General features: G+C 41.2%; 1 protein-coding gene across 2 annotated transcripts in view; it reads right to left on the bottom strand.

The window, feature by feature from the left end:
• Window positions 1-8,913: 8,913 nt before the first annotated feature.
• ATG5 (autophagy related 5) overlaps window positions 8,914-17,094 on the bottom strand; it is a 599,844-nt gene continuing 591,663 nt past the window's right edge. For both annotated transcript variants that reach the window (XM_086926702.1, XM_086926703.1), the window contains exon 8: window positions 8,914-9,757. In XM_086926702.1, the coding sequence (XP_086782828.1) occupies window positions 9,621-9,757 (137 nt within the window). In that variant the 3' untranslated portion in view covers window positions 8,914-9,620. The remainder of the gene's footprint in view (window positions 9,758-17,094) is intronic.

Raw genomic sequence — 17,094 nt, 5'->3', positions numbered from 1 at the left:
CAAGTAGCCTCAGAAAGTAGTTATGGTAGAAGGGCACAGTCTTTCGTAAAGATGCCAAAATAGAATACTGCCCCCTCCAGTCCTTCTCCACTTGTGAAAGGAGCGGATGAACCAACCTTTGTTGCTCTCAGGTAGTACATGTACCAGACTCTTCCCTGAAAAGAAACCGCTTCTCCTGTTCCCTCTCCCAGGGCCGGCCTGGCTGTAGCGGGCACCATGCTGGCTTTTCCCCGGTGAGCCACCAGGGCGGCGGCCGGTTTTAAGCCCTATGGAACCATTTTTGTTATGGAGGGAGGGGTTATTTGGGACCTGTAAAAAAGCAGCTGCAGTGTTTTCCACATGCACCTTCCCCATACGGGCTAATATTCATTCTTGCTGGTACCTCCTTCAGAGTAATGTCATTCACCTTGGTGTGGAAATGCATCACTGCAACATTGGCTCTCCTTTTGGATAGTCACTGACTCGGGTTCTTGTATGCTGGGAAGACTATTAGACATATAGCCTTCAGTGGCTAACAATCCTTTGCCCCTCGTGGGTACAACTTCCTGTTTGATTTATGGATTACCTAGTACCTAGCCCTATCCCCTACATCTTGATTTGGATCTTAAATGACTACTGCTCTCCTGGCAGCGGAATTCGCTCAGACTAGGTATTCAGCATTCGATTTCCTCATCTGCCTGCAGCTATGTATTTGTATTTGTATTTGGATATTTGTAGAGCGCAACCTATCGCTCCGAAAGGAGCATCTTGGCGCTATGTGCCATCCACTCTTCATTTCTCTATTTATTCCAATGCCGAACACCTTCCTTATGCATTTTACTTCGATGGTACCCTTTACTATGGCAATAATTTGAATTTATAAAGTGAAGTGATCTGATTCAATCTAAAGAATTACTCCTGTCTTACCAACTACACAGATAAAGGAGCAACGTAATAGAGAGATGGGAAAGCTTAGGTGGGTACGGTAAGGTTATCTTTTCTTCAGTATGGATAGTTGCCTGAATGGGTATGTTTGTTTCTTCAGCTCCAGTAACTTAAGAGGTTGTATCTGTAAAATTACATTGCATGGGTAGACAAACTGAATACATTGCACTGACCAATTGTTTGTGCATATTCCAGCGGAGCAACAATCCCTGTGGAGCAAGGGTATGATACTTTCACAAAAGCGCTCTTTAAAATTCATATTATTAGACACAACGTCATCATTTTTTATAAAAGAAATGGGTAGAAAACCATTCCATATTATCAGTTGGGGTGTTGCTCACAACAAGTGGCAATTTTGCAAAGAGTAGGTCATTCTGTAACTGGGAATTTTATGCAACCAAGCAGAAAAAAGCAAAAAAGCAGTTTTTGAAAATTGAAGAGTTAATTAATCTTCACCAACACAAACACAGTTACAGCATGGGCAACAGCACTGCAATCTTCCAAATCTAATATAGCATTATCATACATAGAAAAATATTCAGTGAAGACTATCTAGAGCAACAGCTGGAGAAAGAAGCCGTACAGTGAAGTTTAAAATCTGGTAAAACAAGCCCGGCAATATGCTTTGATAGACAGAGGCTGCTCATAGGTAATCTGGGTTCTCACACCACCCCAAATAAATGTGGACATGTAAGAATTAACCAGAAAAACAAATAGCATACATAATTCTATGCATGCTGTTAAATAGGAAGTTAAGTAGATGTCAAATTGAGCTTTTAACCAGAGCGACTGGTCCCATAATAGCTAATGGAACAAAACTACATCTGTCTAGTAATAAGCAATCTTTTTTGTAATCAGCAGTTGATAATTGAAAGAATAAATATCATGGTAATTTTGGGTCACATATATATATCTAAATATTCTTCAGAATTAGGGGAATGTACTCTTATCTGTGGGGGTTTCCTATTTTGGCGTTGGTATGAATGGAATGTTGAATGGAAAAGATTAACGGTGGTTGTTAGTGACACTGGTTCCAAGGGAATTTTCACTTTACACTGTTTGTGTTGGTACCCTGTCCCTTGGATAGCTGGGCCACTCCCTCTATTATTTTAAGAGGAGGGGAATACCCAGCCTTGATGTTATCTCCATTTGCATTGAGTTACAGAGCAATATCACCCGCTAAAGAGTTTCATTTTAGTTAATGAAGGACCCAAGGAGTGGATATCTTGACTAGAGTGCATAAATATAGCAAGAGGTTTAATAAATATAATGACTAAGATTGGGAACACAGGACAACCCTGCCTTGCTCCTCTAGTGATTTCTATAGAATATACTACATTGATGCTTACTAATATTGTAGCACCAGATTTTATATATATATATATATATATATATATATATATATATATATATATATATATATATATATATATATACACGCTGTAGATTAATTTAGTACACAGACTAGCCATGATGCAAATCTAGAAATCCTCAATACTATGGCCATGGTTATTGTCTTATAGTTTGTTAAGTAGGGTATTGGGTCTATATGAATTGACACCTAGTGTATTTTTTTATCTTTCATAATTATGTTTAGAAATGTTTTCATTAGGAAAAGAGGGAGGAGGAGTATCTGCAGAAATTAGCGTATTTCAAAGGAGGTTTTTATTTGAAATAATAACTTATTGAATGTTTTATAAAACTTGGTAGTGAATCTTATATTTTCCAGTTGCCTTAACATTGGGCAATCCTTTAATGACACTCTGTTTCCTCCAGTGAAAAGAAAGAAATTATTTGCCTGATGACATATTCTTCTCGTTTTGAGATCTGAGGTTTATCTAAGTAATTTATGATCTCTTCAGCCTCTGTTTTGTGTTCAAGAGAGTACATTAGTTTATAGCAGTCAATGATGAGTTGCTTAAGCACACCAATGTGGGAAGTGGGTTCATTTGTTAAGGTGTTTAAGAGCTTTATTTTGATTGTTTTTAGCTTTTGCTGCTCAGGCAAGCATTTTCCCTGTATATTTTCCTTCTTCATTGCAGATGGGCGGACACGTGCTGCTTGATGTTGCACAGCTTAATATTAATAATACTTCAATGGTGTTTTTTCAGATTCCCAACCACGTTTATTTTGGTTTGATTTAGTTTCTAAAAAAGGGCACATTGCGTTTGCCTAAGATTATCTTGTAATTCCATCTGTACCCTTCTCTTATCTATTTTTGGCAATTTTTCTGGAAATACCTCTACCACCTGTTGAGGGCATAAAGGCATCCCACATGATGCTCATGTTTGAGGTAGGTAAATTCAGTTCAAAGAACTCTTCTAATAGCATTCAAATGTAATACCCAATCATCATCACTGAGATGCAACTGATCCACTAGCCACCATAATTCCGTAATTCTGCAAATAGTAATTCCAGAGGAGAGTATCATTGCCAAGTAGTCTGAAATCTATTTGGGAATTTGATTTTGCATGGATACTGATAGAGTAGGGTTAACAAGCTTATAATCATAACTGCTGTTTTAACTCTTTTGAAGATACAGGTAAATCCATCACTATCTGGATTTTGCTATTACAAAGGGGCAATCATATCCAGTTCGTGCTTATAAGCATTAAGAAGTACAGCAGTGTGTAGCTCATTACCATTATGATCCGGACATGGGCTTTGAAGGAAATTAAAACCCCTTTTTAAAATAATATAATCTTTTAGAGATGTAATAGAAATAAGCTGTTTGATGATTATGGGTCGTCTCCAATAGGGCCATTGTAGCATATAATATTAGACGTTTCTCCTGAATATGGAGCTGAACCCAAATTCAACTACCCTCACCATCTAAATATGTTGAATAGATTTTGCTTTCAAGCTGTTTTGAGGCTTTAATTCCCCCCCCCCCCCCCCTTTTTAGGTGCAACTTCTGTTGCTGGAAAATGACAATGTTTTGCCCAAACTTGAAACATTAACCTTATTTAACTTGGATTTCATCTGATCGGTTTCCTGCAATAAAACTATAGAAGTACTGTGATTCAATATCCAAGCCTCCACTGACTTGCTCTCATGGTATTTATTGAGCCCTCTTGTGTTAATTGATTTACGTTTAAGATCCACTGTGCTCCTCACTAAAGAAAACTGTACCGCAAAGCCAGTATACCTTTTCTAAGAAGAACTAGACACACACATTACTGCTCAATTCCATTAGAATCGTAAACGTTATAAATGTTATTCCTATTGAAAACATTTTTCTTACGATTCATCACTTGAAGGCCTAAGCATCCAAATACTTGTGATTTGCAGAAAGACCCATTCCCATACCTCAACCAAGTGTCCACCCTCCTTTTTCCACCCTATCACCCGCACCACCCACCGAACACATCGCTCCCCAGCTCTGTGCCTCCTCTGTTATTCAAGCTACAGAGCTTGCTTCTGATCCTTCCTGATAACATGTTCCCCCCACAGTTCTTGTATGAGAAAAAAAGAGATTGACAGATACACCTTCTTGCTCCAAAGATTATGCTCAGGAAGAATACATGTTCATGCTTAATCTAGCCAAAAACAAAATTGAACAAAAGCTGCTTACATTCCTGGATCTTATTGAAAGTGATGTAACACCAACAAATTGTGGTCAGTCTAAGCACTTTGTAATGTGACATAGGTCCTTGAACTTTAAGCCGGATACCCACGAGAAAGTCATTACCCTCTACTTTGATGGCAGGGCTTGTAATATCCTCCAAAGTATGGAATCTATCAGTAGCAAAAGAGGCACAGCCAAATCTCAAGTGAGACTAGTCAGGCTCTCTTCCCTCGTCCAACCTGTGTAAGCCTTCCATTCTTGCAAGGCTCAGGAGTAATTTTGTTTCAAATCCTAAAACGAAGCCTACTCTTCCTAAGGGAACTAGCTGACCTACAGTAGTTGTTTTAGAGGATAGAGCAAGTCCACTCCCCTCTCTTGAACTGAGGCCAATATGTCGCAATTAATTCCATGGTATAAATCAACCAACCCAGTGCCACCCCCGGTATCCCACAACACTCTAGTAAGGTAAGATTTTTTAATCACTACCAGCACTGAACTCACATAAAGACATGTGCATAGAACCTATCAGTGCCGAACAACAGATATACTCAACAGCTCACCGAGGCGCCTAGATCGAGGTCTCCTTTTCCCCATTTAACATCCTAGGAACTTTAGATGAAACATGTAAGGGCCCTACTCCTTTTAAGAGTAATGGTGCTGGTCCCACCGCCTGAAAAAAAGGGCCTGGGATACTTCTCCAGCCATTTAATTGTAAAGATAAAGATGGGAGTGCTTCACCTAGTCTTAGATGCTTATAATGTAAATTTGTTCACCTAATCCAAAAATTCACAACCGTCTTTGGCCTGGTCCTGGCAGTTGTCCAAAACAATTATTTTTGTAAGTGTCTCTAGAGTCATACAATTGCACTCCGATTTTGAAAACAAAATGTAACGGTCTTTGTTGCATGCAATGATGTAAATAGAAACTCTGAGGTTTAACTGAAACTATGTATAAAGAACAGTGCCCTACTTAATGGAACATTGTGCACCGTTACAAGAAATTTCACTCTCTTAAATAAAATCTACAAATAGATCTTTGGCGAGAATCATGTCAGTTTTATTTAGCACTTATGCTCATACAGACCTACTTAGAACTAACTAATAACATTTTATCAGTTTCACCTCAAAAACTGTGACTTACAAAACGAATCCCAATTTCCACCTGCCTCTCCAGAGGACAGGCAACCTTGCCCTGGTAGGGAGGCACAATGGTGAAGACCACAGTACCTTTCTGACATCCAGACATGGCGGAATGCCGGTGGGCTCCAGACCGCTGCGGTGCTCGGTAGAAAACGCGATCACAAACACGTACAAACACACCACACCAATCGTGATCAAGGCTGAAGAGGCAGCCGAAATGGGTTGAAATCCATTTTGACATCATAGCAATAAAGCATTCTGAATTGTTCCTAGAGTGCTGGTCTCTTGCTGAATGAGAGGAGAGTGATTGGTGTGTACCACTGTACCTTTGATTACCTTGAGCACATGGTTCCTGCATAGCAAATGTTTTACCCCTAGCTTTGCCACAGAAAATTTGAATGTCTAGGCAGCAGCCAGGAGGTCCTCGATAAGAACCTGGTACAAATGGCTGTGATCTGTCCATAAGGCACTAACAAGGAACACTAATTCTTTCATCAGATGCTATGTCTTTCATGTGTTAAGCAGGATGATATTGGCATCTACAAGACTTATCTTGCAGCCATTAGAGTTTGCCAGACCAGGCTGGGGGGACCTTCTTCACACTCAATACCGCCACTAAGGAATCTAATCTCCAATACATCATTTGTTCTGGTCTGCCACCACATGGCCTCCTCAGACTTGAATCCGGTGCTGGCCGAGCGGATGTGACTTAAAAACCTGTTTATATGCAACACTTCCTTCTTGGTGCCCACAACATCGGCGAGCAGTATAATTGACCAGTAAGGCCTTTCCATAGTGAACGGTGGTTTGTAGGACCCATCTCTCCTTTGCCAGAAGGTACAGCCGGAGTGTCACCTGAAAGAGGAGATCCTTCTTTGGACTTTTTATACTTATTCTCAGGCTTTTTGTGGAGGAAACACTGCACAATCTGTATGTGCTGCATGCATTTTTGTTTTATGTTGACAGAGCACGGAACATTACTTCTAATGACCACTTGATCATGACATTTTTGAGGCACTGATGTAAGGTAAGCAGCTGCTAAGGCTACCTGACAGATAATGCTGATGTATAATGCCATTTAGCACACCTTGCTATATCGTACATGGAGCCAAACCACCATGTGGTGTCAGAAGCACAATGCACATGAGATAAAGTGGCACGATGGCATTCTACAGACATGCATCAGATATATGTTGGGCAACTACACAGGTTACCGCATGCATTCTACCAACACTGTGCTCTCACGTACCTTCAAGGAGTACACAATGTAGGTAGGAGGCCTTGAACCTGTTTGCTTCAACATATTATGCAGTGGAGACCAAAAACGAATCTTGACAGTAACTAAATAATTGTTTTGTTTCAATGGACTGCATCGAGAGTAGGCTGTGGAACTCGTTTGAATGTATTTAACATAAGTCAACTACAAATTTAATTTAAATGTTAAAATCTGTTAAGTGTCTTCAAAAATCTATATTACAGGTATTTAACAAATATACAACATTCAAAAACGTGCTGTTCATCTTCTCGTGAAGACCGCAGGCCAGCCAACAATATTTATTTTCTAGTTAACATGTTTTTCGCAGACAGTGCCTTAAGTTTTTTTTAGGACTCAGAATGAAAACTGAAGTTGACTCAGGAAAAAATATAAGTTCGCATCAAGTGCAAGTCAGTTACTAAAAAAAATCTGAAGCATCACTTGATAGATTTCATCATAGGAGCCATGGTTAAAGACGTCACAAAACCTCAAAACCGCTGCTGACATCAAACAAACTAACATTTTGGATTGTTTATTGTTGGTACTATCCACAGTAAAACAATAAAAAAACAGAAACACTATTCATAGAAGGTCCAGGTGCAAGCTAGGGGAGAAAATGTTAGAGGTAGGTATGGAAGCAGGCTGGCATGATGGAGGGGGGCTGGTAGTGCGGACACTTTGTTCACTCATGTGTGCCAAGCATTCCTTGAAAGCATTTTTCTTCTGTTGGGCAAAAACTAAAAAAAATCTGGCAACTGCCTTGCAGCCAGGATATCCCACAATTCTGGAGGAAGTGAACTGTGTGTTCCACTACTTTAAAAAAAACAAATATTGAAATCTACATGCAATGCATGAGAGAAACTGTAACACGAAGAAAGTAAAAATTCAAACAATTTTTAAAATATAAATGCAAAACGTTAGGGAGATTCCCTAAAAAATATGAAAAGTCAACACAACTTGCTATCGAATAAGAACAGCTCTATAAATAGGGGACTATATTGATGCGCACAGCTACATAAAGTAGATAGAGAGCCTCAATATAAATTTCTGACTAACTTGGGAAAAAACAAATCACACTGGAATACAGCATTTTCACAACTATCACCTCACAGTCAACAAGACCTCTATTGTTCTTTACACTGCGTGCAACCACTTCAATCACACCACACCGTCAGTGAAGCACCCTCTTATAAGCGTTCACTCTAATTGGTATCACGTATACATTATAATTGCCTTTGTGTTTACAGTGCTAAAAAAAATGCACTCTTCTCCATCATCCATCACATAAGCAGCAGTATCTTCAACTTTTAGAACTGATGTTCACAGTAGGACGGATAATTTTAAATGATCACCTCTTGAAAAGTGAACAATTGAAAAAAAAGTGTCAGTTAACGACTGATGCACTTTATCCCAACAAGAAAATAAGAATAAAAAAGAAACTAGACAACTAAATTTCAGTATCTCTAAAATCCACATCATTCATGCGAGAAGTTTTGCAAACACCGGGAAGCCTCAAAGCACTAAAAGTAAGCAACAATAAGATGGAATGTTCCGTTGAGTTTCAAACTGTGGGACGACACCAGCCATAAGTCTAGGGCCTTGGGTAGAATACAGTTACAGTTTTATACAGGGTCGTTTCGAGTTGGCCTGAAACCCCGACCCATATTGGTTAGGGACAAGAACTCTGAACCAGATGACATTCTTCGGAGAAGGCAGTACTCTGACCTGGTAGGTTTTGTTTTCAGGAATGATTCTTCACCCAGAAGTATTTTGTGTTAGGCGTTACAATTTGTTTTGAAGGAATGGTTTCAACCCAGAATAAGGTGAAGAACCGCATGCAAACTAACCGTCTCCTTATTCCATACTAGAAGCATTTTCTTGGGATTGAAAAGGGCAACCAGTGCTGGACTGTTACCACAAGGTTCAATAGTTGAGTAAAATAAGGGGGAAAATTCCAATTTTAAAACATATCAGAACATACAGATCTGCGAGAAAATATAATAAAAGAAGCACTACAAAGCGAGATCTCAAGAGAAACGATTCGATTTTACTGAAATTTTCGTTTGAAAAGGAGAACACTTACATTAACAGTTTGTATAATGCATGTCTACTGCCCTGGGAGAGTCTGCTCAAAGGTAAGCAGTGCCTCTAACCGAAGAACCTACGGCCTGTGGGTAAGAGGATTGCTATCTTACCCAAGTAAACAACTGTTCTTGACCATGCTAACAAGCATCCAGTAAACATAACATTCGCAAACAGGAGTGATGACTGTACAGTGATTTCATGTTTTACAAAAATTGGTGACAGGTTCCATCGGTACCGTTTTCTGGAAAAGTAAACATGTTTCCACTCCCTGTAGCTAAAATGCACCAACAGTTATGCTAAGAAATACCCTAGTTCATTAGGAGAGATACCAATCGACTGGTACCTAGGTTTCCCATTTGCTTCTCAGGCTGTGAAACGTTCAGCCTTAGAAAAGGACAGCAGACTTGTTGTACTTAAGGTTTGGTTACAACAACGCAGAGCATCATTGGCGACAGAGAGACACACCAGGTCGGTTGTCTTTATCTTGTTTTAGAATGAATTTTCATCTGTGGCTTGCAACAGCAATTTTTTTGTTTTCTTCTGGTCGGGTTGCTCCACTAAGAATGACAAAAGTAAATAAGAATAAGTCTGTCATGCCCCTTGATGAAGCAGTCCAAGGTGCCTCGAACTGGAAAAGAGTTTTTTGTGCTCAATCCGTGGGCTGAGGAATTATACTGATGTGGAGGAAATTGTCAGGGTAGCTCAGATGTTCACTTAACCACTGCACTGGTGTCTCCAGCATGGGCTCAATGCCATGAATTACAAGCTGATACTTCTTCTCACCATCTGATGACAAAAAAGAGAGAAAAGACAATAGTTAATGAGGAGACGCTCCAAATCTGCTTTTTACGAAGACCTAGATGTTCTGGATCTGCCATGCTGGTAATATTCTGGCACCGTGCTCACATGGCAATCATCAAATCAATACTGGATGGAATCATAAAATATTTTGAGCTATTTGTCATAGGAATGTCTTAATAATGTTTCAACAAGATGGCCTCACTGTGGAAAACATTCCAGCACAGTTGTATTACTATTCTGTTGAGAATACTGGTCAGCCAGTCGGTAAAATAGGTTGTGATGCAATTACATATTACTGCCTGTGCTAATAATACTTTCAGCATTTCTAGCATTCCAACTGCTAAAATATGCCGCTAGGAATAAAATGTGTTGCCTTCTATACCATTGACTAATCAGAATTCGCAAATATCAGGGAAAAGGCAAAACACCTCTCCCTTGTCATTTCAAAAGGGTTTGGGGATTACCCCTAACATACACATCAGTTTAACAGTAGTTGATTGTGGCTAATTTATTATCAGCTGAGACCTGGTGTAATTTTGGGTCGTAAGTAGAACTATTTTGTGGCAATATTTACTCTTTTAATCAGATTAACAATAAATGTACCATCGCTGGTAACCCGTAGATGTGGATTTTACTGCCGAGAAGCATTTTCTCCTTCTGCAATGGGTGATATTTTAATTCTGGCCAACCCTGTCAACGGTAATCATACTGCCTATCCTATACTGAGGCGAAAGGCAGATATTATTTTTTTAAGAAGTTGGAGACTGAAAATTGAGAGATCTACCGATATTTATTTCACTTTCACTAGTGTGCCAACCACCTTTTGTTAACTTTCTCTTAAATATCTCATTCCCTCTATGGCCATATCAATGTGCCTCTAGCCAGACTGAAATCTGTAACAATAAATGGCATGCATATCTTTCCTCCAAACGTAAAGTTGTTGGTATTTGTCGTCTTCTTTTTAAGATGCCAAATCCACTGTTAACTCTGTTGGAGAATGAGTTCAGCTAAACAGGATGCAACACTTTATGGAACCTTATGCTAGAGAAATTTGTATAGTGCACATTCACTTTTGTTGTGGCCTTACAGCACTAAAGGAGATCATGCATCTTCCAACAATCTTAGCAACAATTCTACATTACTAAATAAAATGCTTTCAAGGACACTGCCAATTTGTCATAATGGGATCTGCTTTCCATCCCATCTGCGGGTGAATCCAAGGGTTTTGGTTCCTCACTAATAATTTCCAATGTTTTTGTTGAAGAAGTGTCTTGGTCAGGCTAACAAGGCAAGGTGTGAGAAGAGTTACTAGCTCAAGACCTCTTGCCAGGTATGTAGGTGAATAGGTCATCTGGCTTTTAATATGAATCATGAATAAAGGGAAGCAATCATATAGATTTTAGGACTGATGCAACATAGTAATGTTTTAGAACTAGTCATCAGACATAAGGCACCTGAAATTGCTGTAGGACAATAATGATTTTTTATAAACTCATATCATTTTATAGACAGCCTTCATGTACTGCTAGCTCAAGTTCATCAGGCCATGTGCAACCAAGAGAGATTTTAGGTATTTTAAGTTAAAGTGATCCAATGTATGACTGGGTGATACTATGAACCGCTCCTGAGATGGAGGATGTCTTCCTGAAAGAAAATTCTATATTTTGCTCGTTGGCTGATGGGATTCTACTGAAGCCAAATTAAAAGGAGAACCGCAAAGGTCAGTAAATCCAACTCGCCAGAAATAGTGAGCATGTTAAAAAAAGTATGGGTGTTCCGATAAAAACTGCAAAAGAAAATAAACAATTGCTTTCTCCGTCTGACCAACCTACCTGAGAATGTATTTGTTTTTAAGTTTTGTAGTTGAAAGTTCTGAGAACAGAATAAACATTGTGCTTTACCAGCAGGTGTACTAACTTCCAGCGCTCATAATGTCATCGAAGAAGAAACCCAGAACAACGGCACAAAAGAGACTTGGGCTGTCCCACGCAGCTGCCGGTGAATTTGAAGGGGGTAACCTTTTCAAACCACAAAGGGCCAGGAAATAACTGAGGAGAACAGTGGGGAGAGGAGACTCCTCAGCTTTAAAAGGACTCTCCAGTCTTGTCCAATAGAAAGATTTCTTGAAAGTCTGAAAGAGCCTTCCAGGTCAAATAGGCTGGTTGTTCTCTCTCTTTGACCATCCATCTTAGATATCACTTGGATTCGGACCATAGACAATAGAAGATAGTGTAGCCATGGTCACACATGCACTACACATACTCAATGTACTTTTTTCACCACGCATGTAAGTTCACACATGTAACATCCTTGTCCTATATGTATGAGCAAAGATCCCAGTTGTGTGGGAATCACAGACAATTAAAAAACACATAGGCCACTCTCCCTAGCAAGCAGCAGATAAAGGTCTGCCATGTAACTATAATCACTTAATTGAGACCACTGCAAGTTCTGTAAAGCCTAATGACTTGACAACAATTACACTCATTAATAAGAATTCGCAAAGCTGGGCGCTCATTACCCTAAAGCCCAACGCTGTGTCTCACTCCATATCACGGGAAGGCCAAAGCGCCTATGGTTGATCTTTGTGTTTGCTGAGGTGTGGGTCAAACACACTACAGGTGCTATGGGGGATGGGAGGCAGGGGCACACTCCATCTCAACTCTAGGGTACATCACAGAAAACCTTGAGCATCTAAGGAAAGGCGGACTGATCTGATCAATGTGCTGCCAGTTATATTTGGGAAGGCCTCTGGTAAACCCAACCTGCACTTGTGGCAGGGATAATGGCCCACGTTTTGCCAGTTGGAAGGAGAGTTGAGAATGATTGCGTCTGCAAAGACCATATATGTAGCCTGGCATTGTGGACAACCTCTCTGCATGAAGCCTAGCAGCATAGAACACATCATCATGGACCTGTAGCACAGAAACATTTCCACGATTTCCCTGATGGGAGAAGCTCACCTTAAGTACAGAAGGGAAAGCTCTTGGCAGTGCGATATTCAGAAGAGTCCCAATTAAATGGATCCACTGGGATGTTGTTAGACAAACTTCACTCTGTAATTATTTATAGTGAATACCAACAAGTACATGCAGGAACCCAGAACATACTTTAAAAAATGATACGATTTCAACCTGAAAACAGTTTATAACAGAAAACAAGCCTATATAGGTGTACAAATATAAATAACATTAAGCAGCAAGTGGTTCTCTCTGCCTAGGCTGTAATTAGAACAAGAAGTACCTCTGCTCAATTAAGAATTCTAGAATCCGCACCTGTCCCATCAAACACAGTTGAACCTGTGAAGCAATTACATTTTTGAAGTCACACTGAAGTCTCCCAATAGTTTCTAAGGTCCTGGTCCCCGAGGGGGAAGGTGCGATGTTTATTAATTCAGAGATAAAGGTAATGATGGACAATTTGGATTACAAATATTTTTTCTTCTCTGTCATGAAATTCTCTCTGATACTCATGCAAAGTAAAACAAAGAGGTTCATTTTTCTCGCACCAGGAACTTTAAAAAAAACACTGATGTAAAGCAGTTTTACAGGGAAACCTGACTCACCAGAAGTTCAAATCAATACAGTCATGGTGGCAAAAATATGAACTGGTCTCAATATGGCAGTCATGAAAATTCCTGGAACAGGCACATTTCTCAAGAAAGCAACAGTGGTTGCTTTCCACCTACTACAATGAGGCTTATTGTGAAAGGTCCTATTAAGCTTTCTGGTACCATTCTAAGATACAAGACACTTTACATCAGACTAAGCCAAGGCAAGAAAAATGAAGAGTTAGAAGGGAGCTCCAGTATGGTTCCTGCGCATAAAGAGTCAGAAGCTCACCAACTATTTTTGAAGGGACTACCTCTAGTAAGACACTTTTCTATTAGACAATTTACTAGACAAATGTTGATATTACACTGTATGTATGGGCTCGAAATGTGGTCACAAACTTTGACAACACTTTATTAAGACCTTTCAGGGAGTTTCTGCCATGCTGGGGGAAATCACATGCATAAAGAAACAAGCATTGGAAATGCAATAGGTCTTGCATTTGTTGGAGTTGGAGCTATTGGTATTGTGAGGATGCAGTACCACAGGCTATCACTGGGTGTCCCTTGGGTGTCCCTTGGGTGTCCCTTGGGACCTCTTTTGGCACACATGGTCCTGCACCCTGCAACATGACTAGGCAAAGGATATGACATAGCGATGTGAGCTGCCGGCTGGTGAGCTGGGGATCCCGTTTCGAGTCTGTTGTCAGGCTCAACATCATGTTAATGTTAATGTTAATGTTAAGCCGTACTTTTTGAGCGCACGGCTACCCCGAGAGGGTGTCCCGGCGCTTTAGCAAAGAGGCCTGAAAGAAACCATGAAACCAAAGGCAGACACGCTACAGTCACAATGATTGCTTAGTGAAGAGCAAAGTCTTCAACTCCTTCCTAAAAGCCAGAAGGTTATTCGCTTTCCGGAGAGAAAGTGGGAGCTCGTTCCACAGGCAAGCTGCCACATGTTGGAAGGATCGGCCGCCCATCCGGGCACGTTTGACCGCAGGCACCTCCATTTTGGCCAAGTCAGCTGACCGCAGCAACCTCCGTGGCACATAGAAAGCAATACGCTTCCTGAGATAGTTGGGACCAACAGAATGAAGGGCTTTAAACGCCAATGTAAGGAGTTTAAATCTGATTCTGCCAGAAATCGGTAGCCAGTGCAGCCTAGCTAGTAGCGATGAGGCACTGGCTCTCCTAGGCAAGCCAAAGATGGCTCTGGCCGCCGAATTCTGGACGATTTGCAGTCTGGATAGAAGATACTTTGGTAGGCCTGCAAAAAGCGCATTTGCATAATCCAGACGAGATCCCACAAGCGCCTGGACTACATTCTTACGATACTGCAGGGAGAGCAGTGGGAGGAATTTCCTGAGCATCTTGAGGATGCCGAAACATTTCCCTGATAATCCCAGAATGTGTGGACGGAACGAAAGATCATCGTCGAACACAACTCCAAGATTTTTCACTTGAAAAGATGGTTTCTCAGGGGGGAACATGTCCTGGGGCCACCACGTCTTCCAACCAGGATCAGGGGCACAGCCGAAAAAGAGCAGCTCAGACTTGTCTGAGTTGCATTTAAGGCTGTGCCGCTGAAACCACGCAAAGACTGCGCTCAAGCAGTCTTTGATTCTGCCGCCGTCGAAGACCTCTCCCTTCCTGCAGGTAAACAGGAGCTGGGTGTCATCAGCGTATGAGATGACCCGGGCCCCAAACGCCTCCGCTACCTCCGCCAGAGGGGCCATGTATATGTTAAAGATGGTGGGGCTCAGAATGGACCCTTGAGGCACCCCCACCTCCAGTGAAGGCATTTCTGCAGAGAACGGCGGAGCCCAGATCACCTGTCGGCGGTCAGCAAGAAAGGATTGGAACCAGTCCAACACCGTCCCCCGCAGACCTATCTCCCTGAGTCTTAAAAGGAGACCTGCGTGTGGGACGGTGTCAAAAGCCGCCGGCAGGTCCAGCATGACTAACATAGCCTTTCCCCCCTGATCGAGCGTCTCCCTGATGGCGTCGGTTACCTCTACCAGAGCTGTCTCCGTGCTGTAATTCGCACGAAAACCCGACTGGGAGTCATGCAGCAGTTTGTTGTTCTCAATAAAGGTGGTAAGAGTATGCTGAACATGTTTCTCCATCACCTTCGCCAGAGCAGGGAGGAGGGAGATCGGTCTATAGTTAGCCAGCTGCAGGGGATCTAGCAGAGGCTTTTTGTGATCATGTGATAATGAGTTGATTGTTTAATGACCTGAGTGTACTATATAAATTAAAACATTTGTAAAGTAACACAAAAAACGAGCAGTGGCCTCAGAGGGGTGGTGGAGGCCTGTGAAGAGTGCTGTGAGGGGTGAGGTGGGGGGGGCACGGGAAGAATAAAGGAAATGAAGCAAGAAGCAGTGTTGTGGGAAGGGTGAGGCTAGTGAACTAAAGGGATGGCAAGGGCAAGCAAATGATGGGACAGAAGTGGCAGGCCAACCTAAAATGAGTTCTCTCTAAGTATAAATAACCTGATCAGTAAGAACACATGTATGAGGACCAGTCCTCATGGAAGGATACAAAATTCCAAAAAGAGGGACTACTAAGTGTACTCACCTATGAAAAGCCAGTATTTCTAAAGGACAGCAACAAGAACCAATGAAAATGATGGGCGTTTTTTTCAAGCTCATATCCTAGATACAGCATGTCTGGAAGAGGCAGCGCAAGCGCTGCCTAGGCGAGACCTTAAAATATGTGCTTAAGAAGGACATATGATAAGCAGCAATAGCATATGAGTTAACCTCAAGAGAGAAGCAATCTCTCGCTGATTTCGCCAGGTAAAGGTAAGGCAATAGCTTTTCATTGTGGAAGGTTTGCAGATCTTCCTGCCACCAAATGCTGAAACTCTTACACTTAAAAGCATGTCCCAGGTTGGACATCTGGGACATTCATGAATCCAAACTGGACACTCTAGAGCAACGTGGTTGATCTCAGTGATCGAAGGCTATAGTTAGAATCTTGCCTGACAAACTGAAGGACGTGTCTGGCCAGCACAGAAGACTCTTGATTGGATAGATGGCCATATGCAGTAGATCTGGATATCATTATAGATTGTGTTCGTCTTGATTAATGAGAATCATCTTCACTTTGCACTGCTTGAACTTGGGAGATCACCCATAGAAGCACTGGGATCTGAGGAAAACAGAGGCATTTCCTTCACAAGTCTGTCAAAAGATCTCCCCCCCCATTGGTTCATGACACAGTCTTGGCATTTTATATATTTTTTTCAGTTGTGAATAAGCTGATGCCTTGGCAGTGTCATGAAGCAAAAACATCAGAAAACACCGGTACCCTCTTATGCTATTCAAAACTATTTCTGTTGAGCTCATTTGTCTTTTCAGTTTTGATGGCCTGAGCGTTGTGTAATGTGAAGGCTCCTCTCCAACAGCCAGTACCAGATTGGTAAGCTTACCTTTTGAGTCCCCCACAATTCAAGCCTCCCTATTTTTTCAGCTAATACATTGCAGACATAATGTAGCTGTAGAGGTGGTTGATGCTCGTGCAGCTGTCATTCAGTAAGAACTTACGGCATTATGGGTTGCTGTAATTTGCAACATGTTGAAATCGAATTGTTGCTCCCTTTGATACCTTCTCTTAAAATAGATCATCCATTCAGGTTCCAAAATCCTCCAGTGATTGCTGAAATAAGGCTCTAGCTTGCATATTGTTTCTGTTGAACATCGCACAAGATATTGGACTGCATAGCTCTGGCTTCATTGATCTTCCAGGCATTCCTTTACCAGGTGGC

Source organism: Lissotriton vulgaris, chromosome 6 (assembly GCF_964263255.1).
Source record: "Lissotriton vulgaris chromosome 6, aLisVul1.2, whole genome shotgun sequence".
In the NCBI taxonomy this organism is placed as follows: domain Eukaryota; kingdom Metazoa; phylum Chordata; class Amphibia; order Caudata; family Salamandridae; genus Lissotriton; species Lissotriton vulgaris.
Note: the sequence above shows the minus strand (reverse complement) of the source record. Positions and strands in the feature narration are given on the sequence as shown.